The 24,942-nt window shown below is 43.0% G+C and overlaps 1 protein-coding gene across 1 annotated transcript in view; it reads right to left on the reverse strand.

Annotated features, from left to right (window-relative positions):
- Positions 1–24,942, reverse strand: part of GRK5 (G protein-coupled receptor kinase 5) — a 164,914-nt gene that overhangs the window by 46,729 nt on the left and 93,243 nt on the right. The window contains exons 3-4 of the mRNA XM_051620120.1: positions 13,545–13,657; positions 4,449–4,526 (exon numbers count right to left, since the gene is read on the reverse strand). Coding sequence (XP_051476080.1) covers positions 4,449–4,526; positions 13,545–13,657 — 191 coding nt within the window. The remainder of the gene's footprint in view (positions 1–4,448; positions 4,527–13,544; positions 13,658–24,942) is intronic.

Genomic DNA, 24,942 nt, shown 5'->3' on the forward strand with positions numbered 1-24,942 from the left:
TCTGTGTATTTCCTGGAGGAAAGGAGACCAAACAGGAATTCAGATAAGAAATGTAATGCTGTCACTGTTCTTCATATTCTGTGAAATATATTAATGGGGATAACAATGCACATTAGGCATCCTATTCAGTAACATTTTTAGTACCCAGCTGAGTCCAAATATAAACTATAATGGCACATGGAGACTGCCTTAAGAGCCATTTCAAATCAATTTAGTTCTATACAGTGTCTCTCAAAGTATCTCAAGGTGATTTACAGTGAAAAAGAAAACAGTGGGCTAGTGATTTAGTAGAGTAAGGCATGGCACCTGTCAGGCAGGAAGGCAGAAATGGTGCACAGAGATGCAAAGCTCTAATTTACAAGCAGTACAAAGGTGAAAACATATCTCTGCTCTTCTGGTACAAGCAGCAGCCAGGTAATGAAGCCAGGCTGGGTTCACTTTAACTCAACTGCTCCACAAAGCACTGAGGGTTTTTCCATTGACAGACAGAACTGGAACCTAAAACTGAAACACTCCCACTCGACTGTTGAGATTAGGAAAAGCCAGGAAAGAAATACTTGTGACTGATTCATTTTAGCAGTTTTACCATCATATTTCACAACCTCAGAAATTTTAGACTTCCTGTGGGTTGGACTTTTGCCCTATAGGCTTATTAAGTCAAGAAGGCAGCTTTAAGTGCCTTTTTCATGGAAACTGTTAAAATGTCTCTTGAAGAAGCAAGACTTTAGTCAAGAAACCTTGATCTTGCCAGCGTGGCAACCACTGTGCTGCTCCTGTTCAGCAAAGGCCATGTGCAAGTGGAGTTCCCTTCAGATCATAGCTCTGAAGTGGCACATGCCTCAATGGGTCTCTTCCTCTCAGCAGACAAGGCCCTCTCACCTGAGCTCATCCCCATATAGCCCCTGAGGATTAGCCAACTCATAGTTGGAGCTCCTTGGAGAAGCAGGTTAATCTATCTTCAGAGCATTTTTGGAGGGTGTCTTCAGCTACAAGACACCTTTTCTGTTGGCTTTGACTGCTCACCACTCAAGTGAAGCTGCTAAGGATGCCATGAAAATGCTTGTATTTTGGTATCCTCAGTGCGAAGATAACATAATCCTGACATTTCACTTCCATCAAGTAGTTCAGAGTGGCCTGTTGGATATGAATGTTTCAACTAACTTTAGGCAAGAGAGAGGGAATACTAATGTCTTCCTAGGTGATGATCTGACTACAAAGAATCATAGGGTGGCCCAGGTTGGAAGGGACTTTTCAAGATCACCTGGTCCAATCTTCCAAGGAAAAGGGAGCCTAGATGATACTATCTAGCACCACATCCAAAAGCATCTTGAAAACCTCCAGTGATAAGGACTCTACCACATCCCTATGGAGGTTGTTCCTACGTGTCATTTCTTTGAGAGGCCTGAACCACATATTTTCCCTTCCAGGTGCCAAGACACATTCAGAATTTGTCACTGCTGTTCCCTGTAGGCCAGGAAGATGGTGGCAGCCTGACCCACTCACGCTGTCCTTGGCATCAATCACAACAAAAGGCTGTTAGACCTCTCCTCAACCTCCTCAGCAAGCACATAGGTGCCCTTCAGGATGTTAAAGCTGCAAAAGAGCCTGAATTGTTAATACTTTAAAAAGTGCCTCCTGCCTCGACCATCTTGGCAAGTGCTGAGCGTGTTTAGCAGCCTCAGGGCTAATGTTGAATGTTCTCACATTTGGGAATTCACTGCTCCCACACCTCCTGAGTCTGCTAACAGCACAGCACGGTGTGGCCCCATCTTGCCGACAGCAGCTGCATGAGCCACATGAGGCTGTAAGTACTGGTGTGATGTCTTTTCATCTGGGAAAGATGTGTTTTCTTTTCCTTTCTGCCGTGCAAGTAGTATGTTTTATGAAATAAAGTGCATGTTTCCTATGCAAATGAATGCACTCTAGAATCATGATACACTGACACATTGTATGTTAAATATGTATGACATTTAAAAATCTAGGCAAGAACTAAAAATCATTTATAAATATTAAAGAGCATGAGGTCTACTTTTTGTTTTCATTTTGCTTCTGATCCTGTGCTCTGGGAAAAATACTTTTCTCATTATAAGACTGAATTATCTGTCCAAGAACTAAACCTATAATTTTATTCCATCAGTCAAGCTGTATGTCACACTATTTTTATATCAAGATAATCAGGTTTTTTGAAGCACAGACACACACCTACTTAAAATAAGCATTCCTCTGAAAGCAGAAGACTTTGGAATCAGCTGCAATTTGTATCTTTCAAGGGACTGATAATTAAATGGAGAAATGCAGCTCTTAATGAAGAGGAGGTTTCTGTGCTGGCCAGGATGACATTCCATTAGGACATCTGATGGTCCAGATTCATCCCTCTTGACTGCAAGCATCTAAATTAGTTTTGAATCACCAACTTCAAATGGCTTAAAATCTGTCCTTTGGAGGTTCTTATTTCTCTTGACAAGAAAGGACAGTGGGCCAACTAAAGTCCTAACCTGAATACCTTAGTTAGATATCTAAAAAAATTAATCCAGGCCTTGCTCTAGTTTAAACATTTATTGTGTGGGAGACCTTTTAGAGAAGCCATTCAAGCCATTGCTATGGCACAGTCAGCCTCGCCTGAAGGAAGTATTTTCTGCTACACAGAGCTTAAACATCCCTCTTGGAACAAGCAGAAGTTTCCCATTAAGAAAAAAAAGTGCAGCAAGACCAATGCAGACATTAAAGCAACACCAGAGTTGGGCAGTTTTAGATTACAAGTAAAAGAGTACAACTTTGTGTTTCCTTCTCTCCAAAGACCTTAAGGTAACTTGCAAATACCAGAAAAGTTTCAGAACAGACTGTAAATATCCTAATGTCTTTTTTATGTACCAAAAAACCAGGCACACAGGTCAAATATGAAGTGCAGAGAAGGGAAACTCCAGCTCTGGATTTCCAAAAATTTCCCTTCCTGTAACACCACCGCTTTTTCTTCATGAAGAAGCAACTGCTCTCAAATTGGTATTCACTGCACATTTACTTACCTCAATAAACTATTCCGTGTGCTTCAGCTGCACTATGAGGTTGCTCACAAATAGACAAGGATGGCCATGGGACAAGAGTGCCATGGGACACCAGAGAAAGGATCTGGCACCTGGAAACCTGCACCAAGACTGGCTGAAACAAGGCAGTACTGTCATTCTCTCACTTTACTAGTCCTGATATCAGCAAAACACTAGAACTAGAACAGTGGGAAATATTTTCCCTCAGTATTTGTCCCTTTTTCCTCTGTTGACAGAAATTAAGAAAAATGGTCATTCTGTTGGATTTAAAAAGCCGTGGAACTTCATGCCCCTACAGAATGGGCAACAGGAACTCACACTGGCAGTGCTCAATGGCTGCACATGAAACTAGCCAGGCTCAGTAAATGAAACCAGATCCCAAAATGCAGCCTGAGATAACTGAAAGTATGCATGGAAATTTATTGTAGGAAAATGACTGACTGGAAGGAAAGTGGTCTGCTCTGCCCCTGCACCTCCCAAACATATTGTACCATTTAAATGCTCTAGAAAGACATGTGCCAAAAATGCAACTAATTCTCCTGAAGGTCAAATGTATTTCTCTTGTAAAACAGTTGAAGCAGCAATTGTAAGTCTTGATTAGTCTTACGAAAGCAACTTAAGAGAAATCCTAGGATTGTACTTTTCTTTAAGTTGGATGTTGATTGCTTACTGGCAGTGACTTTTGTTGCAAAGTTAAACATGGTCAGCAAATGATCAAAGCACTCCCCTGAAGGTTTAGTCCCAGTGCAGCCTGTCCAAAATTCTTAAAGAAGGTCTGTAGGTCTGTTTGGAGTGCCACCCTGTGGACGTAGCTCCTACCATGAGCTCCTCCCTTTCCCAACAGCCCCAAGAGACTCAACACGGAGGAACCAACAGCAGTGGGAATAAGAGTGGGAGATAGTATCTCCAAACTGTGCTGTCCCATGTCAGTCTTGCATATCCTTGGCTACCCCGGGGCAAGCGGTGCTGGGGAGGAGTGGGAATTTTTGTACCAAAATACAGCATCTGTCACCAAAGACCATTTTTGCCACTGGTTTCTACACTACAGTATATGAAACACTACCACCTCTTTTGAACTGGATAGGAAGTAATTGTGGCATCTGTTGGTAACAGCTGAAGTCTCCTGCATTACACTACAGATGAAGAGCCTTGCACATCAAGAAGAGACCAGAGAAGCCCCCCTGTTTAGATTAAGTCACAATGGGCTCAAGTTCATCCATAGAAGTCAATTTCTGGACTGGTTTATAGTTTTCTTCCTCCCTGTTTGTATAAGACGTGTAGGTTTATTCACTGGAGATTGCCACCATAAATTTTAGGACTCTGGTTTACAAAGCCTGTAACAATCTTGTTTAGCAAAGATGTGCCTTGGAGCACTCATTCAGAAATGCCACTTTGGCTGCCCCTTACCTCTGGGGTGAGGTATTTCATCATGATTTCCTTTCCTTTCTCTCCCAGCTTTTCATCTGGAGCAATTTCATATTCTGCCTGGAATAGATATAAAAAAAAAGTCAATATTTGCACTCATATTTCACCATTATCACTTCATTTTGGATGTGGCCTTAACGGAATGCTCTGTCTCAAATATCTGAAGGATAAATTCTGTTTTCTCATGGAAGTAAAACCAGTACACACAATCCTATTAAAAACTTTCCACTGGATTTTGACTAAACCCTAGTGATGAATTTTCCAAGATGGTGTCTCTTAATTAACACCAATAAAACATAATTAATTTGTATTTCATAGCCTTGCCAAGTCAGCTTTTGAAAGCATTCATTGACTAGAGATGGCAACTTCATTTGGTTTTGCTCAAAGATGGACACAAAAGGTAAAATTAGTTCTTTGCATAGCACAGAAAGTGGAAGTGTGTTAATTCTTTTCACAGTGCTATTTCAAACACCAGGTGAATTCCTTCAGTAGACTGTCTTTTTTAATAAGTTCTTCCTACTTATTTATATCTTTCCCTTGGTCTGACACTGCTGCAGAGCAGAGAGATTTGCCCATCACTGTTAGTGACCCTTGACTCATTCCTCCCAGAAGGCTGATCCAAGAGATGATTTCTTAGAACCAAGACACCACAAAAGAGACCATTTAGAGGAACAGACACTACAGGCAAAATTCTCCTTGACTTTCCCAGGGCATTAAAAAAGAGAGCACCACATTCCCTCACACATAGTTTACCTACATTTTAAAATTCTATGTATTGTAGCAATACTGACTTTTGATGACTTTCAGGACAGCTTTTACTTAAGAATTAAAGGAAGCATTATTTGTGCACCACAAAGACATTAATCCAGGGAAATTTGGATCCTTGGCAGGCATTTGAAGAAAATGCACCACATGGGACCCCAGTGGCTGAGTGACAAGTTCTTAGAGACATTCCCACTTGGCACTGTCCAGGATACAAAGCTTTAGCCTTAGGATCAAAATATTTTCCAGAAAAAAAAAAAAAAAAAAAAAAAAGATGACAACTGAGCAGCTTTCCTGACTGCTTGTATTAGGGAAAGGATCCCAGCAAATCCTGCCAAACCAATTAAGTAACCTGGTCCAATACAAGCTGCCTGCAGTGATAAATGAGGAGGAAGTTTAGAAAAAAAAAAGGTAAATCAGACTGAACTGGCAAACACATGGAAGAACACACTTCAGAACTATTGCCCACTGGAAGATGTATGTACTGCTCCAAGGTTGATGCAATAAATCCAAAGGCAGGCTGTAATGGATACCCCAGCTAAGCAGAGCTGGGAATGACATGAAAACCACAATGTAGTAATAATGTTATTATACATCTATCTGGCCAGTGCTGATTTAGCTATTGCTGCTTAAGTCTGGAGACATATATTTATACACACACATAGCAGGTTGCTTGAACAATCTAGAACTATGATCTGATTTGACATGAGAAATGACAATCACCACAAGCAACAGAGAAACCTGTATGGCTGATGAAAAATGCACTGAAAGCTAAAGTCCACAAGTGCAGTACTTCTGCACTGATTACCTTCTCATAAAACTTAATACAAGGGCTTAAAAAAATCTTTCATCCAATTTCCTGCCCTTTTAGATGGTATTTGAGCATAGGTCATTCCAGCTCTTAAAGCACAAACAGTCTCAATGTTTACAGCATCGTAACAGCCTTTTTATCCATCATTCCTTGCTAGGGAATAAAGCAATGGCAACAGTAACAGGAGGAAAAATCTTTTACAAGGTCAAAGCTGCATCTTACTTTGGGCCTTACATTTTATGGTTACGTTCACAGACAAACTAGGTTTTTCTCATATAAAAGAACAGAAACAACATATTTTAATAATAGAAAATATCTGTACTTAAAATGTAATTGTCTGTACAGAAGACTGCATAGAAAGGAGAGCTCCTTGGCAGGGAAGCATCTAGGAAATCTTCTGAGTCCTCCAGTCAATGCTAGTTATAATTTGTCTAATGACCATTTATTTCTCTTTCATTTCCTTTTAGGCTCTGGATCCTGGTAATACATTAGCTTCCTAGGAAATAAAACCTGATTCAAAGTCTTAATCTGCAATTTGAATGCACCGTGGGCTTGTAAAAAAATTCAGTGTCCTTTTGCCACAGATATCCTATTACATCCCTTCCAAATTGCAAAACAAGCAGCAAATCAGGACAGACCAGTAGACGACAGACGTTTAGCAGGAACTGGATCAGTGTTTTGAAATGCAGTTCCTGACAGATTCCACCATATGCAGAGCTAAATGCACACATACACATATACAGAGTATCTAATTCTATCTCAAGGTAGCTGGGAAAGGAAAGTTTAATTACACTTGCACTTGACTTTCTCAGAAAATGTGACACTGTGGTGGTGAAGGTAGGAAGTGACAGACAAGGGAGAGTGTGAGAAGGAACCATAAGCTCCAACTGTGAACAGTGTTGATTTCACTGTAGTTCAAGTACTTGAAGCCCATTTCCTTTTTGCTACAGTTTTAGCCAATAACCGGGTGACAGATGCTCTGTGTTATTCTGGGAATAATATACATACAATCCCAAGGGAAGATAAAAAGTGGAATAAGAGAGAGAGACTTTAAGGTTGGGAAAAATATCAATATAATAAGTTTAAAGAAGTAGTAATAATGATGGTGAATTACAAATATATACAAATATGTCAATAGGGAACCCACACTCCTCAGTTGGTAATTACTTCCCAACCAGAAAAGTCCCAAACTGGACTCAGCTGCTGATGGAGGAGCCAGGGTCCCAGTGACAGTCCCCAGCAGCCTTGGAGCAGCCAAGCTGGTCCTACCTGGGGCAGCAGCAGCAGGTGACTTGTCCTGATGACCAATGTTCTTCTCCAGCAAGACAACCAGCCTCAGGAGCAGCAGGAGAGACAACAAGCAGGCAGAGTCCAGAGCAGGGCCCTGCCAGGAGCCGTTTCATCCCGAGGGCCCCGGGCAGGAGCGCTGGGACTGGCCCGTCGGGATCACCTGCCCCCGCTCCCCCAGGCAGCACCTCAGGGCCTGGCAGCCCTTGCCCTGCTGCCCTCGGGTAGTTTTACTTCTAACTTCACAACTATTTCCCCTTCCATTGCCACTTTAGAGCCACTCAGCACCAGATCCAGGTACATTTTTAGCCACGGACTGCTCTTCAAGGGAGAGTTGCCCATGTAGACAGACAGAGTGACTTCCCCCTGCTCGCTCTGCCTGGGAAGCACACCAAGCTCCTCAGCTCTCAAACTTGTGCTGAAATCACAAGATGCATCCCCTTCTTCCACAACACCCAACAGCACAGCTACAGCTTGCAAATCCCTAATTGCTAGAAATAACATCGTTACTTAAAATCCATGTGGAACAAAATATTTTCCATTATTCCTTTGATGAATCCAGGCATGTGTTTCAAGGCTCTGAAGTCTAATAGCTTCTCCATGCCCTAGTTAGGCCAGACAGGGCCTTATTCATAGCTCATAAAGGCGGGAAGATTTACGATCACTCTGACTGCCTGGGACGAGCTGCAGGGAAGGCTCTTCCTGCAGGCAGGAGCAGATCCTTCGGTCCCGATGGTGAGAGGATGTGGGCTGGCTGCCGTGTGTTGCTAACTTTCCTTTTGGCTGCTGGTTTGGAGGTAGTAGTACCTTGGGTGGCTCCTCCTTCCCAGGAGAACCCACGGCTGAATAGGGGCGCGGGGGTGCGAAGAGTCCGTCCCTTCGGAGCAGCTGCCCTCAGGATGGGCTGAGCGGGGCTGGATGGGAAAACAAACTTCCACCAGGAAAGGGAGCAACGTCCAGGCTGTGGTTGGATGTGGGACTGGCTGCGGGCTCAGGGACACCTGAGCAAGAGGTTTGAGGGCTGAAGAGGGGTGTCTGTGACCGATGGAGGCAACAGCACAGGGCAATGGCACAGGGACCCAACGAGGGCTCATACCAGCAACCTTAGTTCTGGCACATTTACCTACTGTTTGACTTCCAGCTTAATATTCTTGGGGCTTCTGAAACAGCATGGCTTGAAAATAAATTACTCTGCATATCTGAGAGAACTCTTTTCCCACTGCAGGTTGCTGCTGGTTGCCTGTGGGAGCATGGCATGGCCATGGGAGTTGGTGCCTTGTTTTGGTCTTAGTTTTGGTCTCAAATTCACACCCCCGCTTTCTCAGCTCCCTCTTTCGTTAGCCCCAGCATCTCTCTCTGCTCCAGCTGCCTTCTTCCTCCAACTCCAGGCTCTGCCCCATGATTGCTCCATGCTCCAGGGACTGCCCTTGCACTTGCCTCCACTGGAGATTTAAAATCTGTGACTGAAAATTGGAAGGCAAAACCCAAACAGCTGCGATTCATAATAGCTCACATTTCTAAATGAAAAGTGAACTTGAAACCACATTTTTAATATTTAAACGCAGGACAAAAAGAGCTCTTTTGACTGTTTAAAAACACGTTTTGAGTTAATGAGTTTGTTGATATCAACAAACTGGCATTTCTGATGGAAAAAGCCTTGAACAGCTTTAAGGCACACATACACAGATGGTTTATATATCATGTAAGGGACTTAACCAAACGAAATCTCCGTAACAGCCAGACAGGGTTTTTACAAATGGCATTAAATGGATGCTCAGTCATCCTTTTACCCCAGATAAGTGTAATGTCTAGTGAAGCATTCAGCTGAAAAGTCCACCCAAGGCGATCATGCCTCTCTCTCCTAGCCCCCCTGGCCCGGATAGCACAAGCAGAAACAACCTGGAGAGACAGCAGGATATTTTCCTCCAGAGGATGTATCTTGATGTGTCTCCAGTGCAAAAGAAATAACATCATATAGAACAGAGAGAAAATAATGTCAGGTTATTTTCTCCTTGACCGGAATTAGCCATGTTCTCCTCTGGTCTACCTAAATCTGGTCCATGTTAAAATGTTAAAAGCCCTTCTCTGGGAAAAAAAAAATAAAAAATAAAAAAAGAATAATAAAAAAAAAAGAATGTGAGTATACAAAACAGGAAAGGGATTCCAGAAGAGAGGAGCAGAGCAGAGTAGAGTGTTGAGGAGAGGAATGTCACAAGCTAGCACATGGGGAATGTACTGTAAAGAAGGGGACATGGGCAAGACATCCCTGCTGAATTGCCACGTTCTTGTGCTGGAGACACGGGCTGCAGGGAAGGAAGCACGTCTTGCTCGCAGATTCCCTGCTCACTGATCTGCCTTTCAACACAAGAAACATATTCCCTAACACTTTATTTCAACAGCTGTCTTTCAACAGCCCCAGAGTTGTATGATGTCACTAAAATATTTGTAAGCACAGCAAAGTGTGCTTTAGGGCTGCATGGGCATTCTTTGCTAAGGGCTTCTAGGGAAGCTGATTTAATCATAAACCATCTCCATTCAATGATAACAGTTTATGTTTGCATAGTTCCTTCATCTGAATGGCTACATAAGGGTTTGGTGAACTAATTATGGGAGATGTTGGTGTTTATGTGCACACAGATAAGCACAAGCTGCAGCCATTGGAGCTTCTTACTAGATATTTTATCTAGTTAGGTCAGGACCTCCATCATGAAAGTGTTTGCACGATATCCATAATAAGAGATGGCTCTATGACCTTACAGCCTTACTGTTCCACCTAGAAGAAGGGGTTGCTGTTGCCCCATTTCCCAGACAGACACACAGATGGCCACTCACTGGTCCCAAAGCAGTGGTGGGAACCAAACACCCACAGCTCCACCAGCACTGCATGGCAAAGCTCTGCATCTCTTTTTATCACTTTTCTAGTTTAATGTTGGGGCCAACTGCTCACAACCCACATATCTTTGTAGTCTGTTTTACAATTGACAATTCTCAGAAAACAGGTAGAAACTTCAAGCTTCTGAGCATTTTAATCTCAACTATTGATTGAAATTGGTCAAGGTATTCACAAGCTTCAGAGGGAACTGACAGATACACACCTACATGCATGAAAAATTTAATGACACAAATCCTTTTTATTTTTTTCAGAAAGCAGCCTAACAACTGCTTAACTGCACAGACAAAAAAACCTCAGATGCTGCTATAATTAGATTTGCAGGAGACTACATCAGACCAGGTTAGTTATTTCACCCAACAACTGAAATAAATGTCCAGCAAAGAGGAGATTTCTTTTTTTTCTCTTTATGTATTCTGCTCTACAAGGTCTGCTTGATTTTACCAGCCCTTGAAATCAAAGGTGTGAGAGAGAGCTTGCAATGCATGGTAATGGAGGCTGCTGGTAGGTTGTTGAGTGTTTGACTCAAGTTCTGGTTTTCTCTCAGGAGCCCTGATCACTGCTTTCTTTGCAGAAAGTTGAGTGCACTGGTTAAAAATCTGTATTAAAAATGGAGTGGCATCAATTCCTGGCTTCTGCCAGTGACTTACTGTGTGATCTGGTAAAGTCACTTAGCTGTGCTCTGTAGAAGAGAAGTGGTCCTGCCTTCCAATGAGCAAAGAGCTCTCATGAACAGCTAAATATTTTCCATTATTATCTTTTTCCTCTTTATTTGATATTACACAAAAGCTAAGTTTTACATCTGATTTTAGAAAAAATAAGTCAAAAGAAAATGAAGGCTCTTGGCTTTTTTCTGCTCCAGGCTTGTTACACCAGGTGGTCTCCAAAAGGTTTCACATTCCTGGTGGTCTTAGCATAGGGCTGTAAAGTCAAACTTCTGGTCTCATTATAGGACTTTGCCTAAAGTAAGACTTGGCCTGAATCCCACAACTCATTCGATGCTGGGTGACCCTGCTGGGTGAATTTCAGTAGCAATCAACCAGTTTAATGGCTATGGGCTGTGTTGCTCAGGGATTTTCACAGGCTGGGAGCAAGCCTGTACAGAATTTGGAATCAATAAACAAAGGAGACTGCTGTTAATTAGCGTTAAAAAGGAGAGAGAAAGAGTAAATATCCAGACCCTCACACAGCCAGGAATTTTGTTCCTTAAATCCTCCTACTGTCAGTCTCAGCCTAACTGGGAATGGATTGCCAGCCCAGTGATGGTACACAGGCCATCTCCAGTCTGCAAAGTGAACCCAGGGGTGGGTGCAAAGCACACCCTTGGAAAAGGATTTGGGGATATCAGTTTGGGATTGCTCAGAGAAGGAGCTTTAAAACAAAGCCAGTCCCACCATGACCTTTTGCAGGACCAATGTCACCTGTGCTGCATGGATGCTGGGAGGACACGGAGTTTCAGTGCTTGGCATCACTCCACAGGGCTTTGGGAGAAGTAAATGACACAGTGCCCTCAATTCCCATAGCTGGAGGTGGGCTGGGCAGCCAGAGCTGCTAGGAGAAACTGGCAGATGCTGGGAGAGGCTGGGAGATGCTACCAGACAGCACCACAGCTGTGACCCCACGCCAACCCGAATGTTATCACACAGTGGTCTGGGCTGGTGGCACTGGGGACACACACAGGAGGACAGTTGTGCTTCCTTTAGCCCAGATGCTGTGACAGCTGAAGTGGCTGCTGCTGGGCATGTGCAGGGGCTGCACAACGGGGGCTTGTTCTCCTCAGCCCCTGGGCGCTGCTGGAACCAAAATGTGACGCCTGCCGCTGCGAGGAGGCGTGAGAAAAGAACAGAGCCTCGCTAACCCTCTCCAAACTGGGGATGGATCTGTCTGTTCTGCCTGAAATTAAAACCACTTGGAAGCAAGCTTTTGTTGCTGTCTCCAAAAGGATTTCTGTGGCTTCCTAGAGGGATGGCCATCACCCATCTCCTTGGGGCTGTGGGTGTCATACATTTTGTGGCATTTCTGCAGGGATGCCTCCCCCAGGATGGGTGTGTGGTGCTTCATCAGTGGCAGATACCTCACTAGGAGATGCTGGTTTGGTGCAGGACAAACACATTCAGGGTACCCAAACTGTCCTCCTGCTTGCTGGCCTTGAGCCCAGCTACACGGAGCATTTGTCAGATGTAGCAGTTTTACATACCTTGATGGCTAAACCTTTCTTTCTCCCAGGGAAAAGCACAATTAGCGCTAGGAATATCAGGTAAAACTGATTTGAACTGGGTTTTATCCAACGCTTTCTGTGATGCTGTAAATCTGCTGTGGATGCTGCAGTGCTAACATAAACCTTCAGTGACCATATGTCCTCTCCCAGACTCTTACTTCTACAACTTCAGTGCAATCCTCTCGTCTTCCTATACTTCAGAATAGCTTCACCACAGTACAAACAAAACTGATGTTAATTCCTGTTGGTATGCAACTCTTTGCTTTTGACTGTCAGTGTCAGCCAGAGAGCAAAGCCCCCTGGACACTCGCACTCAGCAGTGACCAGTTCATCTTCCTTTCTGGTACAATTTAGCCTTTTGGCTCGTCAACACCCAGCCCCTCTGCAGGCCCCCAGCAAGAAAGCCACTGAGAGACTGTTCCACTGTTAACAGCCTCTCCTGCTGGCACTACACATGGCCAAGTGCTGTCACATTGGGAAAGAGCATCAGGTCCCCGCAGGGTTGCTCAGGGTCGGGTGAACTGATAGCTCAGTGGGGTGGAAAATGGAGCAGATTTGTTTCATGGTGACCTCAAGCAGTCACCTCTGTACCTTGTGCGTCTGTTTTCCTATTTGAAAAACCTGGATAACAATCAGGATGTCCTTTGGAAATCACCCTGAAGTCTACTGATGAAAAGGCTTGGTAAGAGATCAATATTAGTATTATCACACTCCTTACATCCTCTCTTGTCAGTTCATTCATCATCTTCCCTTTCCTCCCAGTGCCTCCCAGCACTGCAGGCTTCTCCCACATCAAAAGACATTATTTACAGCAGCTCAGCTGCTTGGGTGTTGACATGAAGGGAGGCTGTGGCAGCCCCGTGCTGAGGTGCCTGTCCTTCTCCCTGTTCAGTGTCCTATGTTCCCCAAAGCTGGGACAGACCCCTCCAGTGCACTGCCCCTTTACTGCCAACAGCGCTGGGACACCGACAGGGTCAGCCCCATCAGCTGCTTGCTCAGGCATTTTAAAGAATCATGTCGCATGAAACGGTGATTTCTTGGGGGCAGGGGAGTCTCCTCTGCCAGGAGAGCATGGTGAAGCACCCCAAAATATTACAAGAATTGACTTACCACCGAGTCAAGGAACCTAATGCAGCACTCGAGCTCGGGTCGAGTTTCACAGAACTGCCGAAAGAGAAGCCTTCCGATCGGCTGCTTTTCACATATGCTGCAGTAATCTCTCTCTAGAGGCAATAAAGAGAAGAAGAGAAGCATGAAAATGAGAAGAGCTTTGCCTTTTGGGTTGATTAGGAGTTTAAAAAGCACTGCAAGTGAACGCACAGCGGTGACCCCAAATCAGAACTGCTGCCTTCTCCCCACCACTGCATTTCAGGTATCCAAATACAAAATATAAGTAATGGTTTTAAGACCTGCATAGAAAAGGCTTCATTGTATAGAGCTCATGTTGTTAAAATTCCCACAAAAGCCATTCAGCTATTATGAAAAAACAATTTCATTTCTGTGGTGGAAATACATGCACTCTGCAAAGGTACTGCTCAGCCTGGTGGTGTCTGTGGGAATGTAAGGAGCAAATCACAAGTCCTTCAATGTGAGTCACACATGAAAGGGAAGGAAAACCTGGATTTTGTGAAGATCTTCCTGGAGGCTTCCTAGATATACACTGAAGTGCCCCGAATATCTGGAAATGCTCAACCCACTCCCTGCTAAACAATTTTTGCAAACTATATATTTTCAAAGGTTTCTGAATTTCTGCAATTTGCTCACTGAGCATTAACAAAGGGATGGAGCATATGGCATCTAACTGGTTTCAGTTTCAGCTATCCTCTACAGAAGTGTATCTCCCCTTAAACATCTTGTTTAAATGCCATGCCCTGTGCTGGTGCATCCAGAACCATCACCCCCAGAAAAGCAGAAGGTCCTTTACCCAGCACAGGGACTATCTGCTGGAAAACACAGGAGAAGGGCAGGCATTGTTTATTGGCATCGTACCAGTACAAATGCCAAGGGGTTTGGATATTTTTCTGGTGAGAACAGCAAATCCCCCAGCCTGTTTGGAGCAGCAGTACTCACTCAAGACACGTTATTCCTCTGGAAGCACACACATGTCAAACAACATACTGTGTTTCCTTGAGTGTTCCTCTCACCACCCTCCTCGTTGCCATATGGCACTTGCTGTTATTATGGAAACAACCAGCTTCTAAACACATAACATAGCACTGCAAACAGACATATGAAACCCACACAAGTTGTCAGAGCCTTGGTTACTTCCTTCTCAGGCCTGGAGTTGCTCCTGCAATGTCTTGTATTCCCACTTGGCTTTGTCCCTCTGTGCTCTCTAGCTCCATCCACTCCAAGGGCATGTAGTGATTGGACAAGGGGTAATGACTTTAAACTGGAAGAGGGGAGATTAGGCTGTACATTGGGAAGAAATTCTTCACTATGAAGGTGGGGAGATATCTGGCATAGATTGCTCATAGAATTTGTGAATGCTCCATCCCTGGAAGTGTCCAAGGCCAAGTTGGATGGGGCTTGGAGCAACCTGGTCTAGTGGAAGGTGTCCCTGCCCATGCAGGAGGGTTGGAGCTAGATGATCTTTAAGATCCATTCAACCCAAACCATTCTATGACAATCTGCAGGCACACGGCTGCGAAAGAGCTCACCTTTGCCATGGAGGCACTGAGCCAAAGGGCTTGCTCATCACAGGTCATGGCCTGAGGAACACGTCCTCCAGAACCAGGACATCCCTCGAGAAGGTTAAATGCTGTATAATGTGTTGGACTTGGTGACCTGTAGCTGGGAGGCAGGTGGGCAGAAGCACCCAAGGCTGCCTCTGGAGCTCTGGAGGTTGAACTACATTTGACTGATGTTTTCTGCTGCTTCGACTAACTCACTCTTCTGAGGGCATGAATAAAATACCCACCCTGAACACCAGCTACACACATCCTGCCTGATCACTGTCCCAAACCCAGTCCCTCCAGAAGCCCAAAACCACGGCCATCTTCCTCATGTTAAACAAGCAGTGCAAAAAATGCAGCTGTCTGAATTTGTAACAGAATAAACCACAGAGGAACACATGCATCAATCAGCCAGTTCATCCTGTGTTTTCTCCTGTACAATGCTCCATGATGTACAGTGGCAATGCTTGTTGTGCAAAATGCAATTAGTTCATCAAAGGTGTTATGATATGCTGACACTCACTGTAGCAGAGGATGCTCTTCTAACACAAAGGCTGGTGGTATCAGCTAAATAAGTGTGCAAATTCTTCAGACATTAACTGTACTTTATAGCACACAGCAGATAAAGAAAACAAGCAGCTAAACACTTTTACATATGTGGAGAAATGGAACATGAAGGAGTTACGAGCACAGACTTCTTCCTAGGGTACCTAAGTTGGCCAACATGTGAGAAGGGTGACTGGTTCGTAATGAGGAAAAAGGAAATACCAGAAATAATCTCTGAAAACACAAGAGGCAGAGCACTTCCCTGGAGCCATCCACTCCTGGGTCATGTTCGTTTAAGTGCTGGATAGACCAATGCAGACAATAAATACATGATGCAACTGCTTTCATTCCTTCTAGGTGACACACAATATTTTCTTAGGCCCTGATCTTGCCATTGGCCTCACTGAGTCAGCTGAAGGAGTCTGCTTTCTGCTAATTCTTGGGATGCATGGGCCCTCGAGGGGACTAAGAAAGAAAAACACCTCTCTCAGCTAAAGCAGAAAAAAAAGAGCGCATAGTTTTATTATAGCAAGGAAAGCAGCAGTGGTTTAGCAGTGTGCTGCACCCCAGAGAGGTGGCTGAAGCACCCCGAGCTGTGCTCAGGAGGGAAGGGGATGAGGAACGGGCGGGTACCACGCCAGGGGCTGCCTCGGGCTGGGGCTAATCGTGTCGTGTTGCTCTCCCTCTGCCTGCCAGTAAAAATATCCACCCAGTTTCAAAAGTTTAAAAAATAGAAAGAACGATTTCCTGAGGAAATGGAAATGTTAAACACTTGGAAGTGAAACCATATGCTTACGATGATGAAGTGTAACTAAAACAGCTCTGAGAGCGATATCTTTGGTAGTCAGATCCTCCTGCTTCAGCACAATCCGGTTTGACACCTGCAAAGTCACCCAAAATGGGAGTGAAAAGCTGGGTGGGTCCAAGCCCTAGGAAAATCTCTTCTCACTGACACCAAGCTCTTTATTTACAAACTATGACTGGCAATAACGTGCACGTGCAAGTGAATTCTTTATCTTCCTAACCAAGTCATGACACAGATTAATTTTAAAAAGGTATTACATAAAATGTCATCATAAACATTCATAAGCTGAATAAAGATAAATAACATTTATTCTAAATTCTGCTGACTCATTTTTCCCTTTACTTCATAGCTTATGTGTTGAAATACTGCTTTAAAGAGCACCCAGGACACAGAACACACCAAAATAGTTACACCTGCCTACAGGTAACGCCATCATTATACAAAGTCTTTGACCAAATTTGTTCCCTGACAGATCTCTGGTGAGGTTCTGAAAAATACCTAAACACACACCTGGAAAAAACAGTCCTATTGGTAAAATTTCAGACTGATAAAAACATGCCATCAACGAAGTGAAAGGACTCCAACAAAGTCATAAAGTTGCTGCTGACGATAAAATTTCTGGCTTTCAAGTAAAAGGGAAATATTACAATATTTTAATTAGATTAAAAAACTTCCTGTGATTTGTGAAGATTTTTAAATCTTAATCTTCCCATTTAACTAGCATTTTTTCCTGGGTCAAAATAATATCTTAGCAATATGGGAGAGAAACAGTAGCTTGCAAAGAGACCAGGTCCCTCCTCCTCTTATCCGTTTGCAATGTACCTGTGGGTTTTGGTGGGTTAGTGGGGAGCTACAAAACTGGGTGAGGACTCCTGGCTGAAACCCACTCTTTTCTGAAGCCGTTTCATTCTGTGTAAACTGCAGGTGTCTAAGCAGGACTGCTACAGAAAGTTGTACTTCTGTTTCTGGGCAGAAGACCTCATTTTGAAGGGCTGCTCACCCAACACCTGCAGCCAGCTGGTGAGGGTTCCTCCTGTAGGTGCTTGAGGTGAGGGACAAGCTCCGTTTAAATCTCCCTATTCAAGTCTGCAAAAGCCAGGAACATCTTTTCAGCTTTTTGGTCATTACTGATGTGGCCAATGATTGCACTTAATGTGCTGTTTACTAAGGAATATTTTAGTTTCCAACATAATGGAATTCCAAAAGAAGATCTTTCAAAGAAATGCATTGAGGATCACCAAGAAGACATGAGCCATGTTGCTGCACAAGCAAACCTGGACAGGGCCTTTTGATCTCTGCTCTCCTTGGCGTTAAATCAACCTGGATTAAAACTGAGCAAGATCCAAATGCAATGTAATTCTGCTGCCTTGAAAAAAACCAAACCAAACAAACCAACAAAAAAACCCCAAACAAAAAACAAATTAACCAAAACCCCCTCCTTGCTACCCCGAAACCCCACAGTGGATGTAGAAAGAATTAATTGTTCTCTTCCTGCTCATGCTCAATGACACAACATAAGAACTCATCTTCCCTTTTTTTTTTTTTTTTTCAATTGAGGTGAGTCAAAATCTTTCAAACAGTTGTTCCAAGTAAACTATTTATTTGCTGTTCTCTTTCTCCAGCCTTCTCTATTCCCAACAAACTCATGGAAGAAAGCATTGGAATACAAAGGAACCCTCAGTCCCTACACTCAACCTGTACCATAGGGAGAGGCACCAGAGCCAGAAAGGCCTTGTAGTCAGTTTGCAAGACTCTTGGCAAGCCAAGAATAAGACTTTATTTTTCCAGGGGTCTGAGGGTTCACAAAGTGATTCCCACCAGCCCTGGGATGGATGGAAAGTTCAGCAAGAGATGTCCCAAAATCACACACCTCCCTCCTCATTCCAACTCTGCTAAAAGAGATCCTAACCAACCCAGCCCAAATATAAAACAACTTCTGTTTTTTTCCCCCATCTCTGCTTTCTGCATGTAAATTCTCTTACAGGGTGACACAGTGAAGAGGACAGAAGCAGAAAGTAAAAGCAAGATTAAAAAATATTCAGCATGACTGACCTAAACAGACACTCACAGCCCATTGCACAGAGTGCAATTCAATCAATTTCCTCCTTTTTGTCAAAAAAAAGAAGACCAAAGCCTTTATAGCTTACAGAAATATTTTGTGTCCAGTCAGAGTACTAAAAGAAAACAAATTGCATCTTTTAAAACTGAATAACCGCATTAATACAAATACATTTCTCATTTAAAACCAGCAAGTCTAACACTAGTGCTTATAAATATAACTTATAATTTACTGCTGCTCTTCTCCAGCCAAAAGTGGTATAAACTTAACAAACAGTACACACTAAACTGCCTAGTCTTTGAGGCTGATGAAAGTTGCTTCTTATCAAAGGATCCTTTGTGGATGCTTTAAAAGGATTTAAATTGCTTTGATTGCATTATTAACAGTGTCTGTGTTGCTCTTGTATTTCAGAATAATCTGGAAAGCTGGAACATTAGCTCTTGCACTCTACAAAAGACAGCTTTCCATCTCTAATAAATATGCTTCAATGCAAAAGTTAATCCTTGTGTTCAAAAGCCAGATCCCAAGATTGGCCATGTTAAGATTTCTGCAGACCCACTTACTACCTTCTGATTTTTTGATGGCCTTCACTATTGGAGATGTCATGGCCAGTAAGAACTTCATAAATTTTGCTGAGAACCTGTGTACTTGCAGTGAAAAACATACCAGGTTTCTTTCTTTCTTTCAGAATCTAAAAAGAAGGGCCTATTTCTAATGAAGAAACAAAGTTAATGCTGTTTAAACTGTAGAAACTGGCCAAGTACATATACAGTAAGGGAGTGAGGGATCTCCTTTTCACGGTGACTGCTGGGGAATGTTGCAGAATGGGAAGAAGAAACAGAAAGGAAACTTCTTGTCCACTTGTCTGCTTTTTTGTTTTGTTTGGGTTTTTTGGGTTTGTTTGTGGGGTTTTTATGGTTTTTCGTTTGTTGTTTTTTTTCCCTGGGGTTTTGGGTTTGTGTGCATTTATTTTGTTGTTGTTGTTGTTGTTCTTTGGGTTATTTTAAAATATGGAACTCTGTTGTTGAGATGCTGAGGAATCCCCATTTGCCCTGTCCCCAGCAATGCATTTAAAAAGTGAGGCAAGCCAGATGGTTAGAGGCTGCAAGACCAAAATAAAACCTCCTCATTTCAGTGCATTCAAAAACTCCCAGGAAGTGTAGCAGTTACGTCAGGTTATAAAAGCCTAACACAAGCATCTAGGCTCCCCTGGGAATTCAGTTACCAGCACAAGTAACATTCTGTGCCCTGCAGACCCCAGCAGCTTGCTGCATTTCTACAACGGGGTGAAGAATCCTGCCCCACCTCAAAGCAGAGTGGCCAGAATCAGGACATTAAAGTGTGTGAGCCCAAAGTGCTGCTGGATAGCCCTGTGCCTAGTTACTTGCAACGCAAACCCCTGGAGTGGAAATGTAGTCCAAGAGAGCACAGCAGAGGCTTTTTCTACATGAACCACTCTCCTGCTCCATAATGTCACCTGGCACTTCACCCAGATTAAAAGTGACGACGTAGCCCCTGTCTTAGAGAGTGTTTATCTTGGCAGGGCCAAAGCTGTGCAGGTGCAGGTCAGAAACTCTGAGGCCAAGGGCTGTGATGAAGTTGTGCTGCTGGTAGCAAAAGCACACTCCTTCTAACAATACATATTTCATCTGTTTTCTTTCTTTTTAATAAAATACAGGCATTTTTACAATTTATGACAGGATAATGGCGTGATAGATTTCTTATTTTAAACAGCAGCTCGTCCTGGTCTGCAGTGAAAACCAGCACTTCATTGCTGTAGAAAGCCGTAGACCTTCCACATGAAGCTCCAGGGAACAACATGGTCTTTGGTCTTGGCTGATTTTCTCCCCCTGAATTTAAGTTTTTCTACAAAAAATTCGGAGACCCTCATCTATGCAGTTACAGTGCTTTGGCACTGGCTATCCAAGTTTAATTAATTAAAATACAAATCCAATCAAGCTTACTTGACACAATGTAATTACCCCAAACTGGTTTTAAGTCCTGCCAACAATTCTCTCTGCTTGTCAGCTGTCTTTTTTAAAACAAACAAAATTTAATCTCCTGATCATCAAACATCTAATGTAATTATTCAGACGCAGACAGTGCTCGCTTTGTATAACTTGCCTTATTTCCACTCTTTTCATGGGATTAGGCTACAGGGATGAACTCCACACATCACAGCAACATGACACTGAAGTCCAACTTTAGAACTGGACCAATATGGAAAAAAAATTTGGAGAATATTATGAGAAATTCTCAGTTAAATACACCTAAGTGATATAGATGGATCCTCTCACTTGGTTTTTGAAAGCAGCTGCATTGAAGTCTTGCTTACGGAATTTTATTTGAAAGTCAGATCCCACAAACAGTTGCATAAATATGTTTGCACAAGTACTTGAACCAGAACGTGCATGAGGCTTTGTTGATTTTGGACAAAGATTTTGGCAGAAGGGATAAGAACCCACCCGCCCCTTTTGTAGCAGCAGCGGGAGGATCAAACGAGATCCTGTGAGCTCAATATAGTCACTGCACACAAAACACGAGTGAGGTCCAGTGCCTGGGGAGGGACCCTCAGCTGTCTCTGGGGGAACATTTGGTCACCTAGTCTTGTGCCAGGAGCACAGTCAAATGGCAAAGAGCAAATGCTCTCCCCTGAGACTAGGCTGTTTGCCAGTGAACAACAAATTCTCATCCTAACAAAATCTGAGTTACTCTGCTCAGTTATCCCAGCCCTCCTCCAACACTTCTGGTATCTTCTAAAAGTTACTTGTTCAGGCAACTGCATCCTTTCCACTGGGATCACTGATCAAGCCCAAAGTTCAGAAGCAGACTGCAGATACTGCAGGGACCAGAGCAGGGGTTTGGCTTGAGAAGATGGAGCTTGCCTTTAACGTTTGAGACCATTTTTAAATCACAGAAGCAAAAACATAAATTGTTGCATTAAGTACAAAGAAAGACAACAAATAATTGTTAAAAATCATGAAGGCGACCTTCAAGCCTGCTGAAATGGATGGAAAGGTTCCCTTCAATTCCAGTGGGTTTTTGATCATAACTAGTTTTCCCACCTTCATCAAACAGAATCACAGAATCACAGAATCACAGAATGTCCGGGGTTGGAAGGGACTTCTGGAGATCATCAAGTGCAACCCCCCCTGCCAGAGCAGGACCACCACAGAATCTAGGGCAGGTTGCTCAGAAACACATCCAGATGGGTCTTGAAAGTCTCCAGAGATGGAGACTCCACAGCCTCTCTGGGCAGCCTGTCCCAGTGCTCCATAACCCACACAGTAAAGAAGTTTATCCTCATGTTGAGGTGGAACTTGCTGTGCTCGAGTTTGTATCCATTGCCCCTCGTCCTATCACAGGCCATGACTGAAAAGAGATTGGCCCCTCCTTCTTGACAACCACCCTTAAGATATTTTTAAACATTGATAAGATCCCCTCTCAGTCTTCTCTTGTCTAGACCAAACAGCCCCTGGTCTCTCCGCCTTTCCTCATAAGACAATTGTTCCTGTCCCTTAATCATCCTTGTCGCCTCTGTTGGACTCTCTCAAGTAAATCCCTGTCCCTCTTGAACTGGGGAGCCCAGGACTGGACACAATACTCCAGATGTGGTCTCACTAGGACAGAGTAGAGGGGGAGGAGAACCTCCCTCAACCTGCTGGACACATTCTTCTTAATGCACCCCAGCAAGATATTGGCCTTCTTGGCCACAAGGGCACATTGCTGCTGGATTGTGAATGTGCAAATGGAGTATTTTTAACTCTTTTTTAAAACTGAAATTATTAGGTACCGTGTTTTTAAACACATTCTCTCTTTTGCACTTGGCTACCAGTTAGAATAACAGTGCATAGAAAGGAAACAAAAAGCAAAAAAGAGCAGGGAGACAGACTGACTGACAGACAGATGGACACTCTACTAGTTAAAAAAAAAACAACAAATTACTACTAGTAAGTAGGTTACCAGTGCCATAAATTACACTTGAAAAGCACATGCCCCTGGATCAATGCCTTTGATGAGGTTTCCTGAGCAGTGTCTCAACTTGGCTGTCTTCATGGCTGGTCACAAAGCTATTCAGGGGCATGGTGGACTTCCAAACTACTTCACATACATCAGAAAAGATGCACCATCACCAAAAATTTCCCAGCACTTGAATGTGGTGCTTGTTCTGCAGCCCCAGGGGCAGGGCTGCCCGCCCCATAAGCGTGACCACCACCCAGACTGGAAAAGGAGTTGGTCTTTATCTTCTTAAATGACTTTCAACAATTGTGTCTGCGGCAAGGCCAGAGGAATGGAAAGAATCCTGCAAATAAATATGAAGGCTCACCTCAGAAGAGCCCTGGTAAATTTGGGGAACAAACACTCGGTTGTTCTCATTTTGTTCTGCTTTGGATCGGGATGACAAAACTGGATGATTTGTCCTCAAAGAAGGTAGCTATTGAGAATTTATTATTTTTTTTATTTGGAACTTTTATGTCCGGTCTCAAAGATTTTAACTGAAATACTAACCTTATTTTCTGTCTAGTGCTGTTATTTAGACTCCTGCCTGGTGATAGCCTGAGTAATACACACTGAAAGAAAATTTCAGTCAAAGTTGTAATTTGAATGTTTAAGGTTATGAAATCTACAGAACTGTTGCTGTTGTACATAGCACAAAATAAACATCTCAGTTCCAGGAAACCAAAGGAGACATCTTGTGAATCGCTTTCTTAAGACAAAAAGACTTCTGCAAAACTATTCCTTGACTTCTAAACTAGCCTGGGTAGAAACTGGAGCAGCTGTTAAAGACTAAACCTTCAGCAGGTCAATAAAATGGCAGAATGCACACAGCCACCAGCACAGCCCCTCTGCAAATGCATATTCAAGAAGCATACGTTGCTGACATGCACATAATACAACTATTCACAGGGATGACTAACTCTGCATGCCATTCAGGAGTCACTGCAAGTTCTAAACATCTCAGCCATTTTATTAGTGACCTTTAACAAGATGCTGTTGGTTGTTATTTCATTGCTAAATGTATTTATTTTTTCATTTTTCTTCTGATGTTTTGAGAACCCCCAAACTTCAAGTACAAGAAACCCCCACAGTCTTACACCAGTAAGTTATTTTTCTATGAGTTTGTCAATCCCAACCTTTTAAAAAATTGCAAAATGAGCTCAACCATCAACTTAAATATTAAAAGTGACAATAATACTCTGGAAAAAAACAATAATTCTCCTCAGCAATTTTAAGGGGTATCACTGACATTTGACAGTGCTGCTAAACTACCATTTAACTGGATCTTCGGCCCACGTACAAGGAGCCTCCTTGTAATAACACAGACACTGACTTTGCCTTGGTTTATATTCACAGGCTGATTTGCCTGCCTGCTGAGTGACAGCCCCCTCTGAGTGGGTGTGAAGGAGCTGAGCTGCTGAGTAAAATTGATATGAATAATGGAAAAGAGATTTTAAAGTAATTTAGAAACCTCAAATACACTAAAAGGAACTTGTGCAAGAGGGAGATTGCCAATGGAAAGTGTTCTTTTCTCCTTCTTGACAGAAGGCTGAAGTACCAAGGATCTCTTCATACCAAATTATTGAGATGGATGTAGAGAGTGTGGCAGCTGGTGTCCAGACACAAGAACCATGAACACTCTTAGTCTGGTCTAAAACAAATATGCCATTTAAGACAGAATTTCCTCTTCAGTCTTATTAAAACTGGTTTGTCACAGGGAAACTGAGTGAGTACTTTTGCAATCTTAAAGGTTATTCTAAAATATGCATTTTTTTCATTGTATGTTTTCATTTTTTCCTGTCACGTCTTGGTTTAGTTTCACACTCTATCACACTAATATCTTAGCTTCATAAAGTGTTTTCTTTTTCCCCCCATAACATTTTGTTTCCTAAATTTTAACCTACAACCACAAATGTTCAGCAACACAAAATGATGCTGTTCAGATCTGCAAACCAAGAAGCCCAGACTAACACCTCCAAAGCTGCTGAAATAATTTTAGCAGACAGAAGACAAAATTAACAAGAAATTCAACTAGGGTTGCCTACATCATAATCAGTGCTATGGTATTTAGATACCAAAAACCTATTTAGACTTCTCACTTGGAAGATGATACTTCAACACCCCTATGATCTACATTTTGGATCTAAAGGAAATATATATATATATAACTGGTATCCTAATGCATGTCTGAGGAGTTCTCCAGCACCCTTCCAGCCAAGTGCTGATCCACTTAGACATTGCTTCACTCAAGCAATATTAACAGGAGGTCTGCACACACTGCTTGGTAAGATAAGCAGAGTATTCTCATAAACTTCTAGATCAGACCAACACATGGCAAGGAATAGCACTGATGTGGTAAGAGCAGCACCACAACTAGAAACCATTAGTCCTTTGAGAAACCTTTTCCCAAGTTATTCTGGTCAA

The sequence above is a fragment of the Apus apus genome, chromosome 4, assembly GCF_020740795.1.
Source record: "Apus apus isolate bApuApu2 chromosome 4, bApuApu2.pri.cur, whole genome shotgun sequence".
In the NCBI taxonomy this organism is placed as follows: Eukaryota; Metazoa; Chordata; class Aves; order Apodiformes; family Apodidae; genus Apus; species Apus apus.